The 25911-nt window shown below is 36.0% G+C and overlaps 1 protein-coding gene across 4 annotated transcripts in view; it reads right to left on the reverse strand.

The window, feature by feature from the left end:
* NIPBL (NIPBL cohesin loading factor) overlaps positions 1–25911 on the reverse strand; it is a 150462-nt gene that overhangs the window by 87069 nt on the left and 37482 nt on the right. For all 4 annotated transcript variants that reach the window (XM_082074258.1, XM_082074256.1, XM_082074260.1 and 1 more), the window contains exons 2-4: positions 5463–5606; positions 2497–2662; positions 1191–1321 (exon numbers count right to left, since the gene is read on the reverse strand). In XM_082074258.1, the coding sequence (XP_081930384.1) occupies positions 1191–1321; positions 2497–2662; positions 5463–5526 (361 nt within the window). In that variant the 5' untranslated portion in view covers positions 5527–5606. The remainder of the gene's footprint in view (positions 1–1190; positions 1322–2496; positions 2663–5462; positions 5607–25911) is intronic.

A 25911-nucleotide genomic window follows, 5' to 3' on the forward strand; every position in this document is an offset into this window, starting at 1 on the left:
TCTAGAGACTGTTTTCAGAGCTTGCATTTCAGGATATGTATATATGTATATATGTATATATGTATATATGTATATATGTATATATGTATATATGTATATATGTATATATGTATATATGTATATATGTATATATGTATATATGTATATATGTATATATGTATATATACACATATATGTGTGTTTTTGTGTGTGTGTGTATATCTATATCTATATATCTATCTATCTATATATATATAAAGAAATGAACTTACAAATATTTAGTACTGTCTTTCACATTTCCATTCCAGCAGGTTTCTGCCTTCTTTAAAGGAAAATCATATATTCTGTCCTTAGCAAGTTATTTTAAAATATTGTGTGATGAACAAACCTAATAATCTCATTTTATTATTTTTCGCCTCTAAAAACACCCAACACTTCCTATCCCCTGTGGACTCCAGTAACACTTCTTTCTCTATCACTTCAGTACAGAGACAGCAAAGCCTTTCCTCAGTGTGAGGATAAATCTGTAAATTCTCCTACTCATTTAATAGTTTGGTATTTAAAGAACATCCTTCAAGTACAAGTCTCCAGATCTACCCCTAGAACCTGTTCAATTAATCCTTTGCTTGGTTTCTCTCCTTCTTCATCTTTGCTGTCCAGCAGTGTATCTCACTACATCTGTCAAAACAGTAAAATCTGTAGGGCATCGCGAACTGCCGAGATGACGAATGACAGGGGCAAAACTCTTAAGTATGGGTCATTCAACTTTACTCCTTATCCCAGAACTATTAAGAACTACCACTGCAATGACACACCATAATGCTACAGATTTTCACTAAGATTAAGGCATATTTTTCCAACTTCAATCATTTACTAAAAACAATATATGAACCTAGCTATAAAGAAATTCAAATAAAATAATTTTAAAATAAAATCCAATCACTCATTCTAGAGATTAAATTTAGTAGTGAAATGAAACTTTTTTTTTTTTAAAAAAAAAAACCAACCCACCTGGTAGAGCTTATTTCCATGGTTATTCTAACACAATTGCGCTGAGAAGATGTCAAGGTACATAGCTTTATATAACTATCAAATACAAGGTAGGGCATAAATATCACAACTGTGCTCCATATATATTTGTGGTTAGTATCAGTACCCTAAACTTACAGAACAACATAAAATGCAGTCAATAAATAATCAAAAATCCTTACCGCTTTGTACCCCGTATCTGTTTTGCATGCTTTTCTCCCTGAAAACATTAGGATTCCTTGCCAGGATAGCCTGCAGCAAGACTGGTATATCTCCCTCTGGATCATCACTGCCAAGGTTATCTTTCAACTCTCTGGAATTGTGGAAGTAAGCAAATAAAGAGGCAAATGCATTTTCAAATTATAAGAAACTATGAGTCAAGTAGGAGAAAACAAAACAAAACAAAACCAAGAAACCAAAACGAAAATGAAAGAAGACAATTTACTATTAAAATGTAGAAAAAAAACACATCTGCAAAGCTCTGTTCCCTGCCTCAATTTCTGTTCCACCTTCTTTAAAGAATGGACGAAGAGCTCTTCCTACTAGTCTGCAAAGTTATTTTCTGAAACTAAGCACTTATATATACATGGCTGTCAGTTTCAGACTATTATAAAAAGTTTCCTATGCCCACTTTTATATCGCAATTTTCTCCACAAAAGAATGTTTTGGCATAACATCAAGAAAATTTTATCGTAGAAGTGAAAATAACATACGCATGAATGTGTAAGATTCAGGTTGCAGCTCAATGCTTTGAGAATCTTTTATTTTAAAAAGGGGAACTGGCATTTCTTTGACATGACAGGATTCCCCCTGAATCATTAAAAAAAAAAAAGCTATGAATTTGCTGTAAATGCATCCATGCTTTCACTTATTGTTTGCTTTGAGGACTTTTAAAAGCTACTTCCACTTGATCAAAACAATTGGTTGGAACATGTAGGAAAAATACAGAGTTGGTTGTTGACAAAGGACACTGGGGAAAAATACAAAAATTAAAAATTAAAAGAAAAAAAACCCCAAAGATAATACATTAACATATTTGCTGGTTCAATTCTTAAAATATTTAAGTTGAACTCCTAATCAGAATTGGCATGGGCTTTACATGGGCATCTCGGAAAATTTTCTTTTTCTGTAATACTGGGTATATAATTCGTCTTTGCACATTACTAACCAAAGTGGAACACAAACGAGTGTTGCACAAACACCACAAAGTCTGCATTCCTAACTTGGAAGAATGGACTAGCAGCAGATCTGTTAAATAAAATAACCCCTACAGTTATGAATAAGGGCTGCTGGACAATTAACAACATTCTCATGGACTGACCATTTGACACTTAATATAGTTAAGCAAGTAATCTGCTAAACAAGCCTAATAAAACCCCTGCATGTTCTAATTTTCAGATTCTCACAAACATCCTTCTCAATCCAGTTAATTTTGATTTCAAGGAATAAGGACAGTTATCTGATACAGCTGAAGTTCAAAATACATACATGTGATCTGTTGACACCTGATTGAGACTGTGTACAAGCTGTGAAACCAGATTTTCATCCCTGCAAGCCAGAAGGCAGTTCACCTCTTCAGCTATCCGTCCATTGAAAAGCAGGCTTTTCGTTGTTGTAGCAGGTAAAGGTGATGGAAGAGGCAGCTGGTTCAAAACTGTTACGAGAAAAGAGAAAGGAGTTCAGAATCATTGCATGAAACACAAGCATACAAAGACTAGCACCTTCTTACTCCCTCATGTGATTAAGACAGAAAAATTGACAACTACATTTAAAATATAGGGAAGATTTTTTTTTTTAAGTCATGAACACAAACACACATGCTGGACCCTGTTTTAAACAAAGTAATGCACTCAAGGCCACAAGTTATATTACTATATTATTGTAATTTTTAAATTGTGCTAATGCAAGTATTATTTAAAAAACACACACTTTTGTAAGTTATTTAATATGCTATGGCAGCTTTGGAACCCATCACAATATTTCAATCAGATCATAAAGAAGCACACTTTACTTTCAGAGGTTGTTCCTACATCTACAGATGTAACAAGGAGGTGTATCGTATAAAAAAAAGCCTTGCCCAGGTGACTGGCAGAGGTACACAGACAGGAGAGGCGTGAGCCAGAATAGGCTAAAATGATAGCTACCTACAGAATTCACCTTCGTGGGTCCCTGAAAACAAGTTGACTCTGACTTCAAGTTCCCAGGCTGATTAAAGCTCTGTGATAAAGGTTTTAACTGAACCATCAGAAATAGCTTGAGAAAAAAACAGCTTAAGTGAAACAGACTCTTTTGGCTCCTCTGTATTTGGAAATTCTTTCTTTTTTAAAAAAAAAGGGGGGAGGGGGGGGAAGGCAGTGAGGGAAGAATTCCATTATTTTTCCCCTCTATATAGTGTATAACATTACTGTATTTAGAAATAAATTGCAATTCAGATAGAAATGTAAAATATTAAAATAGCTAGCTTTCATTACTTTCATCAGGTTACCTTAAGTGTGCCAGAAATTTGGAAAAAAATGTCAAGACCAGCAAAATACATCTATTAAACCAGTATAAATTCAGCTAGACTATTCTCCTGCCTCTAGTCATCACGTCCTCCATGTTTTTAGGGCAACAGGACTTGCTCATTCCAGTTCCTTCTTTTCACGCAGAGAAAAATAAGGTGAAGCAGTTAAAAGCCTTTTTCTTTCAGCTGTTCCTGAGTTTCTAAACATGAGATAAATACAACAGATAAAGAAACAAATGCACATAGCACAAAGGCTAATCCCACAAAAGGTAGTTCAGTGTTTCAAGAAAGTCTTGCAAGAGGAATCTGGCCAGTGACTTCTACCAGTAAAGTATTTTGACTTCCTTTAGGACCTTATGTGAAAATACTTAATGGTGGAAAACAGCCCATGGCCCAGAAACTTATGATTTGCATCTTGATGGCCCATTATCAGGCATTCATAATGATACACATATACATTTCTACATACATAAGCAGCATCTTCCAATCTGATATTTCAGAATATCAGAAGGACATGAAATCTTTTTTTTTTTCCTCAAATATATCTGCTTTTTTTACTGTAGACAATTAAATTCAATTGCTGGGCATATACTTTCATTGTCTCCTGGAAAGTCTCCAAATTTCAACAGTATAATAATAAAAACAAGAGCTCAGAAAAAGTACCTGGGTCACTGAGTCCAATTATCCTCAGACAACTGAGCTATAAACTCATACTTTATAAACAAGATGCATCTTTGTCCCAGCTGTTCTTAGTGCAATGGTTGTTCTAGAACGTCATTACAGTAATTATAAATCTCCTCTTAGTTTTTGTGAGAAATGTATTTTTGGTCACATTATAACCATTTGGTTTCGTGCCAGTATCAGCTTTTAATGTAAACAGTGCTTTTCCTTTCCTTGCGTTCTGTTTCGTGACATATTTAAAGACAGTGCACACACCCCATCTGCTCCTCTGTAGGCTCAGCAGCTGAGAAAGAAGACTCATAGCTTCAGCTGCCTATTTCCATTCTAGCAGCCACGCTTTGTGTCTAAAAATGAGAATAACTTTTTTGTACCTTGTCCAAAACTAGGGAACTAAGTTTCAGGTATATTCACCATATTCCACAACTCCCTTTAGTTAGTTCAGCATCAGCTTAATCCTCTCTCAAACCCCAAGTGAAGATGGTGAGATAAATATTTTAGGTAAGAACTGTATCATTTGAGGGAACTGGGGCTGTTCAGCCTGGAGCAAAGGAGGCTGAGGGGAGACCTTATCGCTGTCTACAACTACTTGAAAGGAGGTTGTATCATGGAAGGTGTTTGGTCTCTTCTCCCAAGTAGCAAGTGATAGGACAAGAAGAAATGGCCTCAAGTTGTGCCAGAGGAGGTTTAGATTGAATATGAGGAAAAAATTCTTCATGGAAAGGTTTATCAGGCATTGGAACAGGCTGCCCAGGGAAGTGGTGGCGTCATCATCCCTGAAGTTCTTTAAAGGACATATAGATGAGTTTCTTATGGACATGGTTTAGTGCCAGAGTTAGGTTATGGTTGGACTCAATGATCCTGATGGTCCCTTCTAACCAAAATGATTCCATGATTTATGTTTTTTCCTTTTTTTGTGGGGTGCTCAGATATGTTACTGAATGATAGTCCAAGCAAGCAATTCCTATATTTTGTTTCAGGTTTTCTCAAGGTTGGTTTTTTTGTGTTTTTTTTTTTTGTTTGTTTGTTTTTTTTGTTTGTTTTTGTTTTTTTAACCTACATTTCACTTCATGTTTAAATTAGCAGGATTTGAACATATTTTTAAAATCCAAGCAATGGCAAAACTAACATTTGTAATGCCAAATCTGATTTTGAACAGACTTATCTATAAGAACTTATAAAATAAGACTATTTTTAGTATTTTGAAAATGCAGGTATCTACTAAAGAGGTAGAAAACAGCATAGCAAATACAAGAAAAAGAAAAGTACTCACGGTCTGTAAGACTAGCAATCCCTGCAAGAGTAGTGATGGGAACATGAGGCATATCCCCATTCATCCTGAAGTTCTGGGATAGTAGTGCCTATACAGATATTTTAGTTCAGGTGCCAGCTATCATTACTTCCCATCTCCCAAGCACTAAGGACAAAAGAAGAAAGAAAAAAAATTGTCAGTTTACTCTTTTAGAATTTTAAATGCAGTTACATAAATGCAACACATATAATAACCTCAGATGCATACCAAGTAAATTTTGTCAAGAGTGGGTAGAACAATGCAGATTTTGTATATCAAATGGTACTAAGGAATCAAAAGGCAAACTTCAGGTCTCAGAGACAGAATTCTTCATCAAAAAACATGCAACATAAGGCAATCAAAGGAAAATTTGTTCAGGTCTTACAGTACCAATTTGAATATTGGTAACAAAGCTTCTGTTAGTTCATACTGAAGTGGATAGCTCTTAGTCCATAACCAGCCTAAGTATCAGCTCCTATATTCACTTTCCAGTTTTGCAAAGGAAGTATTTTTCATATAAGACGAAGCTATAAACAAACAAACACAAACAAAAGGAATAACCTACAGATGTAAAATTCAAGGAGTAAACAAAGTGACAAATATAAAATCTTAGTATGTTTAATAACTAGTAGGTATTTCCAAATTGATCTGAAAATAACACTTTAATATTAAACACTGTCTGGTTAAACTACCAGAAACTGTATCACCTCCTCCACAAAAAGAAAAGGTTTAGACACCACTGGACCAACTCATTTCTTTCCTGTAAAACAGAACAGTTAACATTCAACTACTGAAAAAACTGTTTACCCTGTTACTGTAGTTCCAAACCAGCAAAGATTTACAAAGATCACACATTACAATCTGCTATTACACCAATGTAATGAGGAAAACTGAACATTATATTTTCTGAAGACAAACAAAATAAATTTTAAAAAAGAACTTGATATATAATGAGTTTAGCTATTACAGAGAGGCACCTGTGTTAACAGTTTGGAAAACAGTAAAAAGACTTCTTCTGTAAGCATTTATATTATGTACTGAAGATGGTTGAAATCATGATTTGCTGACAATTACTTCATAAGCCAACATTTTTGAGAATTACATATACAACACATACAAACAAAAGGATCACTGTCATTTCCTTAGTAATTTTTATCTCATTCTTTCTTATGTCCCACCAATGACAATACATAGGACACCACCGCTAATAAACACATATTGATTCCAACCAGCACAACCAAATGTTTCAAATATTTTTCCTGCTCAAAGTTGTCACAAAACACTGAAAACTTTTCAAGGCTTCCCTGTCTAGAAAAACAAGTGAATTATTTGAAAAAAATACCAACACTGAGGTTAAAGAGAACTGACAATGAGCTTACTTCCTTTGCTGCACCTGCCACAGACTCATTCTCACCACTAAATTACATTTGTTTTAAAAAAATAGAGTACGTGTACAGAAACCTGGTTAAGGAAACTGCTACAGATAGATATGCTTTGTGGGTTGTTGTGTTTGGGTTTTTTTTAATCCAGGAGAAAACGTCCTTCAAACACCCAGAAAAGTTTCAAATACTACTCAATACTTGAGGTTCTTTACCCCAAATGAATACCAATATACACAGAATTCCAGTGGTTTCTTAGTTTCACAAATGAGGAAAGGAAGAGCAAGCGAGAGTACGGGGGAAAAAAAGAAAAGATAACTTAATGTTTTCCACTATGAGCCTGCAAAAGCAACCCACAGGAGTGAATACTTTCAGCATTTAAGAATTCATCGAAAGGTTAGTAACTGAAGAAATTAAAAAACAGCTTCCACACAGAAATTATATGTACAATAAAAAGGTCATGTCTGCATCAAAGCTGACTATGTCAGTAGTCAATATTATGGGAAATCTTGTGTGTAACCCAGAAACAACAACATAAAAAATAAATAAATAAATAAATAAATAAATAAATAAATAAATAAACAAACAAATAAATAGATAAATAAATGGATGAATAAATAAGTGAATGAATAAATAAATAACTCTGCTCATTTTTCCTTCCTGATCACCTGGCAAAGTGGTAAGCATCAGGAGCAGCCACTACTAATTCAAGTTCTTTCCTGGGATTACTGCCACAATAATTTAATTATGCTGATACTCAATGGGAAAAAATCCTCCAAAGCCACACACTTAAGTTAAAAGCCTTCTCCACAGATACATGACAAGAAACCCAAACTGGTAAGATCGAGACTTGAGAGTGTAGCAAATGCAACGAGGTACGATGGTCAGGGGAAGAGTAAACTTTCTTTGTAAGAGGACTGTAGAAGAGGTTGCTTTGGTTAGCTAACAAAACAAAGGTCAAGAGGGGATGTGGTTGCTCTCTCTAAGGCAGTCAAAGAAGTCTACAGAGGAAGAATGATACTGGGAAATGCTAACACAACAATAAATGGAGGCATGAAAATAAACAAGAAGAAAATCAGAATGGAACTTCTTGCCATCAGAGCTGCCACTTTCTGGAACGGTCTTCCATTAGGACCAACAACAGAGATAGGCAACACCATTACTTCAAAGATGGATCACACAGATGTTACAGAAGGCAGAGGATGCGGTTGCCTGCACCAGCTGGGAACAAAGCACAACGGTTCAAGAAGTCTCTTACACTACAAAGTCTTTGTAACTATGACGATGTGAGTAAACAGATGAGAGTAAAACAAAAGACAAAGGGAGAGTGATGGGATTAAGTGATAGGATTAATTTATACAAGAAACAATACAAAGAAACCACATAGGAATATCTGGGTCCAAATCTGTTGTGTTGAAAGCAAATGATGTCTCTTATACAACTGGCAAACAAGGTGGGATTCAATTCCAGAACTAGAGACACAGATCCAGTTAAACTAGAACCCAAATTTGATGTCTCTGAGAACGTTAATAAACTCACTCATTTAAGGAATTTCAAATATGGCAGCTGAAAATTAGATACATTCTTTCTTATAAGACATCGAAACAGTAGCCAAACCAGTAACTGTTGCATGTCAGGGAAGTTTTGCTGCTTTGGTTGGTTGGTTGGTTTGTTGTTTTGTTTTGTTTTTCATTCTCCAGCTGTAACAAACACTACATTGTAGCAGCTCACAATTAATCAAGAATAATCAACATTTCCCAGTATTAAAATAATTTTACATTATCATCTTTGTACAGTAGCTATTAGCAGTAGTACAGCATTTCTACCTCTAGATTGAAAAAATAAACCTGTTAGTTAATTTTAGCTGAATTAAGGAAATGAAAGAACTGTTGCATCGGTAAGCTTGTAAACAATACAGTGTGTTATAGCAGTTCAGACAGAGAAGCAGAAATCCAAATTACGCACATGCAAATGAGGTCTTGCATATTCAGTATATATGTATTTTGGCTTTTGCTTCTTTGTAAGAAACAATGAATATCATAAAAAAACATTTCAGGGAAGAAGAAACTACAGTACACAAAGGAAGTGATACAAAGAACCCCTCAGTGAAAGAAAAACAGCGAAACGGCAGCATATATTGAGAATAAGTCATTCATAATACAGAATAATTAAGTAAAGCTAAGCCAAGATAGCAAGTAACATTTAAAAAAAATCATGCTAAAGATAATAAGCACACATTTGAAGTGCTATTTCTGTATGTTATCTTCTTCCTTTTTTTGGTCAGTAAGGTATATTCTCCTTTAGTGCAAATCAATATTTCAAAGAAAATTCTTATCAAAATGTTAAAGTGTTGTGGGTTGTTAGGTTTTGGTGTGGGGGGGGTTGTTGTTTGCTTTTTTGGTTTTGTTTTGTTTGAGGGTTTTTTTTTAAGAGGAAAGTAAAGATGTGGTTGGTAGAGCAGCAGCACAAGGTTTGGGCTGCATCATGTGCATCCTCTCTGCAATTCATCTCTCTATATATTCTGCATTTCTTCACCATAGTACCGACTAAAGGCAGAGTGGACAACTAACAAGAAAAAAAAAAATCTCTTTAGAGAAAACAGACAGGCACAGGTAAAATCAAGGGAGGAAGAGAGGATTAAAGTAAGTTGTGAACAATTTAGGTAAAGAATCTGTGATTGCCAGTGAAAAGAAGAGACATCACAACCAGGGAATGAAAAACAAACAAACAAAACAACAAAAAGTCACCACAACAAACCAAAACACAAAGCACACAACCCAAGCAAACAACAGATACCCCCCCCCCCCCAAAAAAAAAAAAATCCAAGAAAAAAAAGAAACAAACTGCAATTGCATTTTTTTTCAGATACTGCAGCATCTGAGTATCAAGAAAATGACGAGAGGACTCCGACCACTAGTTACCATACAAAGGTTAAAGCTCTGCATTTATGATGCTTTCCTCTTGGCTGAAAAACATTCTTGTCTCCTAAATGAATACACCAGTTCTTCCACAACTCAGCTATGTACATACATGAGAATGGTGGAAAACATAATAAAGGGAAAAATCTGTTTATGTGCAGTAATACAAAGACTCAATAGTAATGCAAAGATAAGTAACCAAACCCAGGATTCAGAAATTTCCTATGTACACTTAAATGTTTAATTCCCCATACTCCAGGATATTCTTTAATTTATTAGATCTTTGTACATAAAAAATAAACTATATATGATTGAATTATATATATTTCCAAGAAGAAGATTAAAGATGAAATTGAGTGAATTAAAGTTAAATTTTAGAGAAGGGCTATAGTATTAGGTCTCCATATTTTTCTTTTTCTTTTTTTTTTTAATCATCCTATTCAATAGAATACTTTAAACATAGTTATGTTTCATTTAGTTTATATTCTGAAATCTTTATTTAAAATAAAAACACTTTAACAAGTGGTTTTCATTTCTTATATATTGAGTAACATCATATTGATGTAACCACAGCACAATAATCAAAGCTGACTTCTGCAGCTGCACACTCAAACCACTACAACTCTCATATCAGCTATTTTATAATTCAGGGGAGCAGGGAAATTCTATTTTAAATCAGCAGTTATGCTATTAGACATTTAAGAAGCCTTTCCTCATAGCCAGTTTTAAAGCTCCGCATTTTGCAATAAAATACTTTTCTTACTAGTTACTACATGAATCTCTGCCAGTTATCAGGTCCAGAAACTGTCTCTAAAAAAAAAAAAAATTTAAAAATCTCTTCAAGAATGAGGCAGAGAAGCAGAAAGACAATGAATTAATATCCTGTAGTTCTCATTCAAGTAAGATACCATGAATGAGGTACATCACACAGATTTACCCACAAGAGGGCAGATTTCTGGTTTCCATACCAGAGCTAGAGTTTGATACAGTGACAGTAATTCTGTTACAAGTTTACAGAAGTAAATGCTTTTAAAAATATCTCAAAAACACTAAGGAAAGAGATCTGGTTGCTGAAACATAGTCTAACACTTAAGTATCTTTGGGGGTAATATATATATCTAGATATCTAGATATCACGCACACATTCACAATATTAAGCATCTTAACACTAATTCAATCCTAGAAAAAGTCTGTATTGGAAGAGACCAACTTACTGTTACTAACACTATAGTGTTACTATCACTGATGCAGCCATCTAAGGTTAAAATAGAAGCCAAAGCCACCTGGTATGAAACTAAATTTAATAACCAAAGTGGCATGGTGGCTGTGGCAGGTGGGAGAAGGTGAAGAGAAAGGGCGGAGAGGGAGGGAGACAGTGCTGGTGCTGTCAGAAATCCAGAAGACTCATTATTAACAACAACAACAAAAAAGCCCATGAAAACAGAAAAAAAAAAAAAAGTTTGAAAATACAGATACAGAAACCCCAGAAGCACAAAACCAGATGAAATTCTGTGCACTAGTGAAATATGTATGTTTTGTTCACAAAGTGATCAGCTAGCAAAATTGGTGAGGCTGACAAAGCAAGTGAAAACTTAAAGAGCTTTAGATGAAAATTACCTAGCACAATTTCTATGCCAATATTATCATACTGTGTTCTTCTAAAACTACTCCAATACCATGTGGCCAAATCACTACAAACTACAACCACTGTAAGAAAAGAAACGTTAATGAAAAATACTGTACTGGGAAAACTTTAAGTTGCTTCTCAACATAAAGCACCCTTCAGAAAAAAATTTTAGAGCAATCAGTTTCTTCCTCTGGCTACAGCAACACTCCCTTCAGTCCCTGTAACAGTGACACGGATGTCTCAGCTGCCTATGTGCGAGTAGAGGCAGTGACACCACAGTAAACGGCAAGAGAAGGCCCAGTGAAGATGGTGGAAGCACACACAGCCCAAGAGGCCTGTGGATTCAAGGAAAGATGCCCCCTAATGCAGGAGCACACTCATTTCTGCCAAGGTAAACTAACATAGAGCATAATTGTGCTTTACACCTGTAATAACTCTTCCTGGGGCAGAAGAGAAGGGAATTGACACAATCAGGCCACATATACACAAAAAAAAACCACCAAAAACCAACAACAAAAAAAAAGACAAGAAAGCAGATTAGGCCATGTGCAGAGGCCAGATACCTATGGGTAGTACGCAGCTTCACTGATCTACACTACATAAACATCTAGCAGGAAATGTTGACCTTTCTTGCTACCTTGCAATTATGAAGGCTGAAAATTCACTAGAACACAAGTTTCCTGGAAAGAAGGAATTGGTCCCCAGCAGCATTAGGACCATTTTTCTCTTAAAGTAATTTCCTTCTTTCAAGCCCAGGAATTTCTCCTTTTTATTCATTTTATTTCACATAAAAATTAAAAAGCATTTATAAACAGCGTTCTGAACTTTAAAACAACATCTCAAATATTTAATTTGGATGCTTTCACACACGGAACTCTTTAAAATTACCCCATATCAAGTCCTTTATACATAAATAAGACATCTAAGCACCAAGAAAACCCTATTCTTTCAGGCCATATAACCTCATCCAAAAAATTGCAGAAAATTAAATTACATTTACAAAGTGTTGTGGTGATCAATAAGTGTAGTTTATTTCAACAAAAGAGAAAAATATATATCTCAGAATTACTGATTTTCATGGGAAACACCCAATGCATCAATGGGCCTATGTAAATAACCAAGAATACTGTTCTACAGGAAAGTATTTCCTGATAATTTATTGGAGAACTAACACAAACCAGAATCTATTTAAAGAGCCTTACTGTTAGGCAGCTCAGTTGTCTTCTTAAAATATGGGGATTAATTTAAGTGAATGGAACAAAAATCTTGCACCTCGTTCCAAAATAAAATACTACTGGTTCCTTCTTCTTAGAAAAGTGATACAAGATTAAGTCCTACTGATGAGGTTGCAAAATGTAAACCTAAGAACTTATATGTTTTTAAAAGCTAACCTGTATAAAATACACATTATTTCTGCAAGTACAATTACACTGATTGCTATTAGACATTAAATACCTCAGTAGGGTAGTTATGTTCACTGGTTCTGCAAAATAAAGCAGCTAAAACTTCTGTCAGAGAGAATCCAATTATTCAGGGAGTTTGTTACTGTTCTTTTCCCAACTTTTTAAGCAATACGTGTTCTCTCTATGAGGTTCTCCTTTCATCCTTGCACTATTGAGAGCTACCGATTTTTTTTTTTTTTTTCAGCCTGCAGAAGCAAACACAGAATTAAACTGTAAAAACCTGACTTTGCCTGGCAGTAGTCACGACATTAAGCACAGTTGGGAACATCAAACATAAATGGACAACTTCAAGCTACTTCAGTATTTCATACATTTATTTCCTATCAGCACTACATATTCCACATGCAACTTCCAACAAAGCACAACTATAATTGTGCTCCTTTTGGTGGGCACAGCCCTTTTGCTTATTCAAGCACACATGCAACAGCTGATATTAAAGTTCATTTTGTTGAAAGAAAACAGGTAAGATGTGCAGAAGAGCAGGAGCAATTAAAATGGTTCGTTACATCAGCTCTGTCAAATGAAGATGCTTTAGGTTGCAACACACATCTCTGTTAACAGAACAGTTGTAACAGGTATGACACAGGAAGTAGTATCTTCGTTTCTTTCAACTTTTTTCTTGAATGTCTCATTTATGTTCACTTGTAGTAGTGCTGTTCTTTTCTAAAAACAGTTGTGTACTGACATTCACTTATATTTTAAAGACTTTTCGTTCTTTAATTAGGTTGGATATTAACCAGGCTAAAACCCTAGTGAGTAAACACTGAATCAAAACCTACCTAATTCAGGAGTCTTCTCCAATTTTTAACATTGCATTTCTGTCCTTGAACTCTTTCAAGTGATTTACAGCCTTTATAAAACACAACTGGGAAGAAATAAACCTGCTAAGGTAGCAACTTTGCACAAGTCTTCCGGTCACACGATATTTGCCTCCTTTTTGTCTTTGAAAGATAATTAAAATACCTCTAGGCTTCTCAAATACACACTAAAAAACCAAATGCACAAGAACAACATTACTTTGGCATTTATTGTGGATCTCTGAAGAAAAATTCTGTATAAACATACTTTGTGTGTTGCATTTCAAAAGCAGGTCACTGCCTTTTCATTTTGGAATTAATATTGACCTGTGATATGTTACTCCCTTTGTCCTAATACTCATCTTATTGTCTGTTTTTCAACTTAAGTGCCTCACACATATGAAAGAGATGCTGGGTAGCAGCAGGTGGTTAAGATGCTTTCCCTGTGGATTGTTGTATTACTTCCCCTCATCCTCTCACTACAGCAATGCAATTCGTCTCTCCGAAGGCTCCATAACAGCCCTCTGTAGCACACCCAGTTTCCTCCACTCACATCAAATCCATTCTCACACCTCTCAGCTGCTAGATGGAAGAAAGAGCATGCTGCAGCCTCTTCTTTAGTGGGTACATGGTATCTCCTCTATCCAACAATTAATTTTCACAACCGGAACTGTCTAGAGACTTCCAGCCCCTGTAAAATATAACTGGAATTAGGTGCTTCTTTCCAAAATTAGACTGAGGGACTTACAGATAAACAAATGCCATAACAATTAGGCAGATAATGATCAAATAAATCAGTGTTTTTACCAGCTACATGCAGAAACACATAAAGAGCTTTGGTTGTACTGTCCATTTGCAATTACTGGTAATGCAATTATTATTGTAATTTTATAGCATTCACTACACAAAATTTGTTCCATCTTGTTCATTTTACAAGAAGTAGTTTGTACTGCTCATGCGACACACAAATAAGATTGTCTCTAAAGGAAAATATGCTAACATTAAAAAAAAAGTAATTTAACTTTTTAATTAAGATTACTAACACCTTGAGAAGCATATTGCTTGGGAAGACTGAACATGAGAGCGAAAGTAACTTAAATGCAGTGTTAGTGTCTAACAAATAATAGACTTCATATATACAAAAAATTTAATCTCTTGATAATTGATTTTTATTGTTTATATTCTAAATTGAGGATAAGACAAACTTTTTGGCATATACCATCCAACCTAGCAATCCTAAAAACGTAGAACTCCATGATTTTGTGACTACAAAAGTATGATTCATGTCAGGAGTCGCTGACTCTTTCCTTTAAGGCATTTTTTAAAAATCACCTTCTTATCCTGTTTAACCATTCCTATTAACATTATAAACAAAATTATCAGTAAGCATGTAAAACAATAGCACTAGTCAGTCAAGATATTCCTTTTTCCCAACTGAACTCACAGTGTGGTCACTAAAGGCTTTTCTTCATATGAACATTATAGTCAACTGAACTTTTGCAGCACGATGAACTTGAAGACATAGCACGAGACTACAGCTGCAAAAATCACACATATTCAAAGTTATTAATAGGCTCTGAAGCATAGAGCACACAACACCTAGAGGTATCGTGTTGGAATTACTGTTAATCAGCTAAGCTGAAATTGTGACCAGCTCATCATGAACAACTGGGCTGAGATGGTAACAATCAGGCATCTCTCAATAGCTATGAAAGATACTACTATATTGAGGTGTGTTCTTTATAGGTCTAGAGATGGATTCATACAGTTACCTAGGAAAGTGCCCTATGTCATCCTGAACTTCTGCTGTTGCCAGTTCTCCTACGTCAGCAGCACAAACAAAAGTTTTTTAAGGTCGCAAACCATGCTGAAATTAGGAATGCATTTACCTAAACAGGTGTGTTTTTCACCTAGCTGATCACATTCCATGTGCTACCCTTGATAGGCTGCAGATGTTGCAAATCTAAAACAAAGCTACCTAGGAACTGAAGCAATTCATTTGAAAAACCGCTCACAGGCTTAGTCAAGTTCACAGCATCAGTCAAGCTTAAACTTCCCAACTTTCAAATTTTCCAAAAATACCAACATCACAGAATAAAGAAACATTCCATCAATAACAATCAGGCAGAATCTCAAAATTATGATGACCATGCAGAAAAAAGCTTGGGGATTTTTTATGTTTGACCAGTCCATGTTAAACATTTTCAACACAACTGAGAATAAAAAGAAACACAGAACAGTTGTCAACAGTGAAAATATACTTGGAGAAGTAATAATTTGGAGCAAACCAAAAGGTATTTGCATGGAGACAACAACAAGCACAATGAAGTACACTCCTTTGAAGAAAATCTCTTTAAGCATAGAAATTCCCTAGAACACAAAACTCCTTTTTTTTTTTTTTTTTTCTTCTTTGTTTTCTTTAAGAGACTTAACTACCTCAAACCAGTTTGGATTTTGTTTTTTTTTTTCATACTTAAGGAGTTCACTTAATGTAACTTAATCTTACAGTAAAATAAAAACAACTGAATCCAAACTCCTAATTCTGAAAGAGAATGTAAACTCAAATGTTTAATGTAGCTCAAGTAAACCACTTGAATACTTCCTGTCAATTTACATTAAAAGCTGTAAGTATGATTTGGTAGACAAGGTCTGAGTAATCCCTTTATTTCTAATTATTTGGACAGTCAGTCACACATCTTGAAATAGTTCAGCTGAACACAAACAATACATCTGTGAACTAGCTTCAATTTTGTTTTTTCTAATAAATAGGGAAAGTTTCACATTTAAGTTACACATTGTAAATGTCTGTTACAACTTCTGGTACAAACTTACCAATAAGAATAAAAGTGGGTAGGACAAATAAAAGAAAATATTTACTATGACATTTGAAGATTGAAACATTGTCAATCTAGAGGAAAACAATGTCAAAACCAAGGCATATCACTAGAGACCAAGTAGGAACACAGCAGATCATATGAAGAGATCAGACTGTGCACAATCAATAGCAGAATTTATTTTCACTCCAAAGAGCTAAGCAGAGTCATAGTCCATGCCACAAAAAGCTAAGGAACTTTCCCACTGAGGAACCACGCTAGAAATTTTCCCTTCATTTGCAGACTATTTTGAAAAACGCAGAATACGGCCGTTCTGTAGTGGCTACGTTTTCCTTGCACAGCAATTCCAGAAGGCACAAGGTTGAAGGAGCCATAGCAGGCCAAATATCCTAGAATCATTTCAATTGGAAGAGACCCTCGGTATCATCTAATCCAACCATCTTACAGAACAGTCTATGAAACTAATGTGAATACCAACCAAACAGTTTATTCTTCACTACCATTTCTCCAACTTTTTTTTTTTTTTTTTTTTTTTTAATATCATGCCTTTGTATTCTAGTCTGGTTTTGTTCTGCTTCTTCAGGTCTATGTTTTGCCAGCTGTCTTTCCCAGTTCCCAAGGATGAGGCTGAGTGACAGAGTTAGAAAGCTGCAGCTCAGTTCCTCAGACAGATGGGCATGCATACATGCATGCACACATAGAGAGCCTGGGGAAGAAGCTGGAGAATGAGTTTAGATACATGCAATCAGTAACTACAACTGGGATTCCGTCCTCTTATGGAATAGGCCTTCTGCTGACTCAGGGGACAGCACAAAGACAAATGAGTAACAAGGCAGACAGTTACACTTTTATGAACACAGCTTCTAGCTGACTGAAGGCAAAACACACAAACTTCCTGATGTGCCTTTCTCCTGCCTCAACAACTTATCATTTTCCTCATGTCCATGATTTATGTATTAATCCCATTCCTCCACAAAACATGTAATGCCCATGAAGATATTTTTATAGAGCTCTTCTTTTCAGTATGCAACACAAGGAACAGCACAAAACAAGTCACTTTAAATTTGACATGACTAAAGATTACCATCAAGCTAACACTGGAAGTACCCTACACTGCATTGAATAATGCCTTTCAGTACCAATGAGGTAGATAGTTCATAACAAGTTACCAAAGACACTGCATATACTCATTTTCTCTCTTCTCCCCTGCCCTTTGAGGGAAAAGGAAGGAATAGAGGATTACTTCTGTGCCCATGCATCCATGATTTTGCATATCTCAATATTTTTCTCCCAAAAATCACTGATGGTTGAGGTAGAAAGTGACTTCTGGAGATTATCTTGTCCAATCCCCTGCTCCAGCAGGGACACCAAGATCAGGTTGCTCAGAAAGTAGGGGAGGAGGGGGAGGATGCAAAAAGAGGAGGAGATGATAGGAAAAAAACCCAAACACAAAAATATCCCAACAATGTACTCCAACTGACTACAAATTTTATTTTCTTTAGCAGTAATCTTTATTATACCTGGCATATAACTACCTGACTTGCTCTTCAACAAAATAAACCCAAACACAATTAAACCATTCAGACAAAATATTTTATTAAACTAAGAACGTATTTCCCAAAATCTGAGGCTCCCTATTCCAAAAATAAAAGTGTAAACAATCCATTGAGCAACATTTGTTAATCATATTAACAAAAGTAATATTTTCAACAATGGCAGAACACTCATTTTTTTTTCATCTCCACTAAAAGCAGGCATTTTCTTCATTTTCATTTTAAAGAAAAGTAGCGAGACTCAGAGTACAAAGGCCCCAAGGAAAGTTGCATCTAACATTTATAATCTTGACATTGACAGCAACAAAGCCAAAACTTTCCCTGAAGTTCACCACATAAACCTATTTAGACCAAGTTATAATTAATACATAACCACCTATCAAGAGTACATACACTTTAAAAAGACATCACAAGGTAAAAGAGCATCCGTAATCCAGAAATTGCACTTAATTCTGCAAAGAATTAAGTCTACACTTAAGTTTACTTCTTTCCCAAAGCTATTCCATCTTGTAGATTTTACTTTTGGCTTGTAATCCTAGTTCTGTGTTACATTGATGGAAGGCAGAAACTAAGTTATTCCTTGAATAGAGTTGACATGTACATTGAATAGTTGTACTGAAAAAGAAACAAACAGAAAAAAAAATAAAAAAATCCCTTTTACTGCGAGTGAGAAGAACAACGAACAAAAAACCAAACCAAACACAAGCCACCAGCGGCTTTTTAAATGCATCTTGCAAAAAGAAATGGGTAACTCAACATCTCTAACTGGAAAAGTATTTTTAAACAAAATTAGAAATATCCACAATGATGAAGGCATTTTTTTTCTCTTATGTGGTTAATGGATGCAACAAAGTCTTCACTATTCTATTCACAGATTCATGAAACTGGAAGAGATTCAGCTTCCAGTTCCAGTTCTTGATAGGAGCCAAAGGCTTCCTATTCTTGCTTTCACAAATACGAGGACCTTCAGTCAAATAATCTCTCTGCAACCAGATGAAGTAGATGAACTTGAAGCACTGGATCCAAAGACCTAACACTACCCCAATTAGACTGTAGCTATAGTTTAGTACAACCACCACAGTTATTCAGGATGAAAAGCAGGTATGTTCATTCCTTAAGAAAAGATCTCCAGCCAGCAAAGCCAGGCCCTTTATAATTGCAGGAAAAAAAGTATTAAAATAGTTGTGTATGATCCTAAATTTCCAGTCTGCATTACAATAGTTCAGACATAAACCTTCAATTCTGTTTTGTTGAACTTTAATTTATTACACCTGCAGAGTTTTATTAATAATAAACTACCCTGAACAGTATATGATGCACTACAAAGCTGAGCCTTAAACTTAAACATAACATTACCATTACAAGATGTTATCAATCACTATCTAATCAAAGCTAACTGCTTCATCTGCTATTTCCATTGTACTTGCCTCCCATTTATTTTCTTTTGGAGAATATGCAATACAGTTTGCAAACATGCAATTATAATAAAAGGGTAAAAGCTTAACTACAATGCCCACAACTTTGCTATGACTGGTAAGAGAAATTAAGAGCTCCAATAAGAGTGAACCATTTCCAATAAGGTGCACTTTCAGAGAAAGATGAAAATCTACCTGTCCCTAAGATTTCTCCTTTACCACTAATCATTCTCTCAGATCACTAAATACAATGCCTTTGATTTGCTGAAGTAACCATTATTAACACTGAGCATACAGATTCCCAAAGCAAAAGGTTTGATTCACAAGCCTTGAAGGAACAGAACATTTTGGCCAATTGCTCAATTCTTCCAAAGTAACTTTTACTGCATGTGATGGGCCTGATTTTTTTTTTTGCTGGTTTCAAAGCAATGATCACAACTATTGCAACTGTTTTAGAAACATATATGGCTGCTTATAATGACTATCTGACTGCTCTTTACTGACTTCCTTCATTTTGATTCAATTCAGTCATCCAGCAGGACTTCGCAACTCTGTACCTTGACCCAAGGGAAATCATCGTTATCTGTCACACAGAACTTGACAGTACATCATCCAAAGCTTGAATGATGCTGAAAATTACACCCTAGTTTAAAAAAACAAACCAACCACGAAAAAGCCCACCACACAGCAACCCTCCCCCTCAAAAAACCCCAACACCACCCCACCTCCCCAAAACAAAACAAAAGCAACACAAACCAACACACACACAAAATAAAACAACCAACAAAACAAAACCCAAAACACAAGAACACCACAAAACCAACATCTTAAGACATTCCTAGAAATGCCTTTACTAGACCTCAGTTCCTTTTAGAAGAAAGTCCTCTGGGATCACTCCACACCACAAATTTTAAAACTAGATAGAAAAAGGACTGGAATTGCCCTAGCTCTTGAGTTGATTCCAAGGTCTCAGTTCAGCAGATAATTCTGTTATCCAGCCTTCAAAAACCATCCAGAATGTCTAATACAAGTGCTATTGTGCTATTTCAATGTCCATGACAGGTAATCTTTGAAAGCTCTAGGCAATCACTCCAATAAGATTTCCATTATGTTTGTCTACCTCTTTTGAAGAAAATTTAGTAAGAAATACCTCACTGCTTATTAATACATAATGAACAAAAAGGTTTTCTAATATCAAAGGAAAGCTGAATTCCACTGCATATCATACAAGAATAAATTCTAGCTGGAAACCAATTTGAGACAATAATTAGAGGAAACTGGAAAGGTTCACACTGCCAGTACCTAAAGTGACAATGTCCTCTGTAGTAATTTAGGGAATAGCTTTACTTTGAAAAGCATGTAGGAGACCTTGCTTTTCTTTCTTTCCCAAATTAAGAATGTCTATACTTACTATATCAGCAAGCACAAAAATTAGAGAGTAGAGCCACTTAGAAAACAGAATTTTTATCAAATGTTAAGCTCCAATTAAATATAATGAAACTCAAGGTACATTTCAACAGTTCAACAGCCATGTTTTTTCAACATTGTTCATGAGAAACACTCAGCAACTTTTCTTGGTTTTCATGAGTTATCAGTACCACCTTTTACAACTGTGTGTTTTCCTTCTAGAATTAATACCTCCTCTGTTAATGATGAAATTGGGCATAAATCTAAACCAAGTTTCTTATCATATTTATTCTTTAGAATGAAGTATCAATGTAGGCTGCATACATAAGAAAGGTAGGACATGGCCTTTAAGCTCAAAGCGCTCTTTCTTTTTGCTCTGTGGCAGAAAGCTGTCATCACAATTCCCACTAGTAAACCTAAGAACTTTAAACTGCCCCTAGTAACTTACTGAATACTTTTCCTTCCCAAGGAAAAATAAGAGTGAATAAGATACTTTTTAGTAAAATTAGAACACATGAAGGAGTATATTTTAAACAAATCAAGACATTCCATAAAGCTTCCTATATACACTAATGCAAAAGCCTTAAAAGTAAAAAGACAATAAAGTATCTAGGCAATAAATTGCCATTTCTGAAATATAAGCGGGACAAGAAGCAGATTTCACATTTCCTGGCAGTAAAATATATGTGAAAGATAAGTTACTTAAGTCAGGAAGTAATGCTATAAACAAATTTTGCAATAGATAGCTGGCATTTACCAGCTGTGGTGATTTGCACAACGTGAGTACTTTTTTCTGTCTTAAGAGGACAATTTATGAAAAAAAAAAATAAAAATCCTATAATGTTTGAGGTTGGAAGGGACCTCTTGAGGCCATCTAGTCTAACATCCCTGCTCAGAGCTGGGTTATCTACAGCAGGTTGCTCAGGGCTGTGTCCTGTCAGGTTTTGAGTAAATCCGGGGATAGAGACTTCACAACCTCCTATATTCCAATGTCTGTCCACCTTTAAGTCAAACAAGTTTTCCTCTAAATAGATTTTCTTGTATTGCAGTTTGTGCCTGCCCATGGTCTCTTGTCCTGCCACTGGACACCACTGAGAAGAGTCTGGCTCCATCATGTCTCTTAGCAACATATTGATAACATTGCCCTGAACATTCTTTGCCTGAGGCTGAGCAGTCACAGCTCTCACAGGTTCTCCTCAAACATCAGATGCTTCAATCCCTTAACTAGACTCACTAGACTCACTTCACTAGACTCACTTCAGTGTGACCCTGTCTTTCTCATGCTGAGGAGCCCAGAACTGAACACAGCACTCCAAATGGGTATCACCACTGAAAAGCAAAAGAAACATCTCCTGTGACCTTCTTACAGCTCTCTTCTTAATGAAGCACAGGATGCTGTTTGCCCTTATTTGCCACAGGCAACATCACTGGCTTATGTTCAACCCTATCCATCAAGGCCTCCAGGCCCTTTTCTGCCAGCCTGCTTCTCAGCTGATTGGTCCTCAGCCTGTACCGTTGTATGGGGCTATTCACTCCCATGTGCAGAACTCCACACCTCCCTTAGCTTACTTGATTTATGTTTCTGTCTGCCCAGTTCTCCAGCATGTTGAGGTCTCTCTGCATAGAACCACACTGATTTGGTGTGTCAACTGCTCTTCCTCATCTTGTCTGCAAACTGGTTGAGAGTGTACTGTGTCCCATCATATGAGGATGCTAAACAGTACCAGCCCCAGCATCAGCCTCTGGAGTACACCACTCATAACTGGCTTCCTGCAGCACTTTATGCCATTATTCACAATGCTTCAAACCCAGCAGTTCAGACAGTTTTATATCCACCTCACTGTTTGCTTATCTAGCCTATACTTTACTGATTTGTCTACCAAGGACACTATGCAACACAGTGTTGAAGGCCTTACTAAAGTAAAAGATCAACATGCCCTCATCCACGTTGCTAATCATGTAATCACGGAAGCTATGTAACAGGACTTATTGAGCATGATCCCTCCCTCCATAAATCTATGCTAACTACTCCTAATCACCTTCCCGTCCTTCATGTGTTTGGAAGGAGTTTGCAGCATGAGTTGCTGCATCACCTTCTCAGGGATGGAAGTGAAGTTGACTGGCCTCTAATTTTCCAGACTCCTTCCTCTTGTCCTTCTTGAAGATATGGGTGACATCTGTGTTCTTTAAGTGCTCTGGTGCTTCCCTCAGTCACAATGACCTTTCAAAGATTACTGAGAGCGGTTTCACAATGACATTGGCCAACACTCATGGATGCATCTCACCAGGTCCCATGGACTTCTGCATATTCAGTTCGTTTAACTGTTCTCTAGCACGATCCTCCTCTACCACAGTTAAGTCTTCATTGCTTCGGACTTTCCCACTGGCCTCGGTTCCTGGGATTCCTGTAGTCCCGTCTTACCAGTTAAGATCAAAGCAAAAGAAAACCATGAGAACTTTACCCTTTTTAATGTTCTTTGACATCAAGGCCCTATCCCCATTCAGCAGTGTGTCATCATTTTCCACTATCTTCCTTTTGCTGCTGATGTACCTGTAGAAATCCTTCTTTTTGCTCACCACATTCTCACAGCATGGACCTCCAGAAAGAGTGTGGCTTCTTGAACCCCATCCCTGCATGCTTAGACAGCCCTGCATGCTCCTGGGTCACCTGACCCTGCTTACGCTTCTTCTGCTTTTTTGTTTTGTCGGTAGCATCTTGGTCCTCCATGCAGACCTCCTGCTATCTTTGCTTAACTTCTTGCATGTTAGGATGGACCATTTTTGAGCTGGGAGAAGGTGATCCTTGAAAAAAATCAACCAGCATTCTGGGATTCCTCTTCTCTCCAGGGCTGTATCCCCAAAGATTCTTCTAAGCAAATCCCTGAACAGGCCAAAGCCTGCTCTTCTTCAGTCCACAGTTATGATCCTGCTATTTGCTCTGCCCCCTCCTCTTGGGATCCTGAACTCTACCACTTCATATTGCTGCAGCCAAGGCTGCCCTAGCCTGTATCCCCAACCAGTTCTTTCTTGTTTGTATGGATGAGGTCCAGCACAGCCTTCCTTGCCAGATAGTCTGTCACCAGTGTCAGGAAGTCACTGCCAAACTTTAGAAACCTCCTCAATTACTTGTACCCTACTGTGGTGTCACTCCAGCAGATACCATAGTGGTTAAAGTTCTCCACGAAGACCGGGGCCTGCGAATGTGAAGATTCATCCAGTTGTCTAAACAAGGCCTCAGATGGTACTTTTTCCTGACTTTTTAAATCCAGCAGCTATGTAAATGTGAAAAGTAATACTGCAGATGGTGCTTTTGAGTGTATAACTTACAACACATTTCAAATTGTGTCTAGAATGACCTGTAAGAGACTTCATAATAGAAAATGGTGATGGAGAGGTAGGCAGTTAAATTAAATCCTCAATTCTATAATAATATAAAATATCTAAATATACTTAGCCTTAGTGTCCTATACAGAAATATCAGGAAATTAAAACAACTCCAGGTATGGAAGAACTGACTATCACATGACAGATTACTAACTATATTTTGTACCATCATTAGTGTCTTGATAAGAACTTCTTAGCACACTTCTTAGCACATTTTATTGCCAAATGCAGGAGTCTATCCAAAATATAGGAGTGCTTTGAACAGTGTGATTAATGACAAGGATTTGGTGGCATTTCATCTAACAGTTCTGAAAGGACTGAAGATCAAACATCAACCTGAAAAAAACAAATGATCAAGAACAGGTGCCTCCAGGGGTGCACAGTGGTCAAAACTGCATAGCTCTTCCAAAAGGCACTGAATGACCTTGTGATTTTTATACTGAGTTCTACTTTCAGTATCTGAATAGGTGGCTTAAACACCCATTAAAAGATAAAACTGAAACATGTGACTCTGATAGTCAGGATCCAAACTCCACAAAAACTCATGAAGATTTTAAATTATGGCATTTTAACTGCAAGAATTATGGACACTTGAGAAGTATGACTACAGATGGTGTTTGAGAATCTATAAATTACATACAATCTATACAACTGATTTCAAATGGTTTCTAGAACAACCTGTAAGAAATTTTGCAAGAGAAACTGGTGACCAAGCAGAGGGAGGCAAATAAATTAAAAGCTGATTAACACACTCCAAAAAAGGAGTAAATGGTTAGAGCTTAGCATAGACACTTATCAGGAACTCAGCAATACTTCCAAAGGCGTTATCAAAATCTGCCACATGTTTTTTTCCTCATCTTGCTTTAACCACACATTCAGTATTACATATCTTTCCAAACTAGCAGACTGAGCGCTGGAGATCAATACAAAAGAATGATAAAAATAAAAATAAAAATAAAAATAAAAATAAAAATAAAAATAAAAATAAAAATAAAAATAAAAATAAAAATAAAAATAAAAATAAAAATAAAAATAAAAATAAAAATAAAAATAAAAATAAAAATAAAAATCATAAGGACTTTAAGTCCTATAGACTCTATTTCTACAAAATAATGATTAGGGGGTTAAAATGAGGGAGAAACTAAAAAATGACAAAGTTTACCTCTTTCACAGTGCACTGCAGAAGAGCACAGAACTTCCCAGCCTCTCTTTAACTAGCACAAGTAAGTACAAACTAGGGAACAGTGATACATCATAACAAAACGTTCAGAGAAAGAAAAAGAGCAGGCAGTGAGAAAGCAATCAGTTTCCCTCTGATTACTGCTTCTGTCTGGATTTAAGCTTTTAGCTATTTAAAAAACTCACAATTCCCTAGTTCAATGTCTTGTGTTAGGAACACATTTTTTCTGTATTATGTAACAATTCACTAACAAAAATTACCCATCAGCAAAACTGCACCTTTACTAGGTACTCTACTAGGACCACCAGGGAAACATCACACTTAAATTCCGACCAAATGTGTCTGCAAAAGTTTCTAGTGCATAGTGCACCCTAGTAAATGATATGGCACTTTAATATTGTCTCCTTATCTGAAATACTGCCTTCCATTAGGAAACCTAATTCTAGAAAGCAAAGAAAGAAAAAGGCCAAATTA

Source organism: Streptopelia decaocto (genome assembly GCF_964273445.1).
Source record: "Streptopelia decaocto genome assembly, chromosome: Z".
Lineage (NCBI taxonomy): Eukaryota > Metazoa > Chordata > Aves > Columbiformes > Columbidae > Streptopelia > Streptopelia decaocto.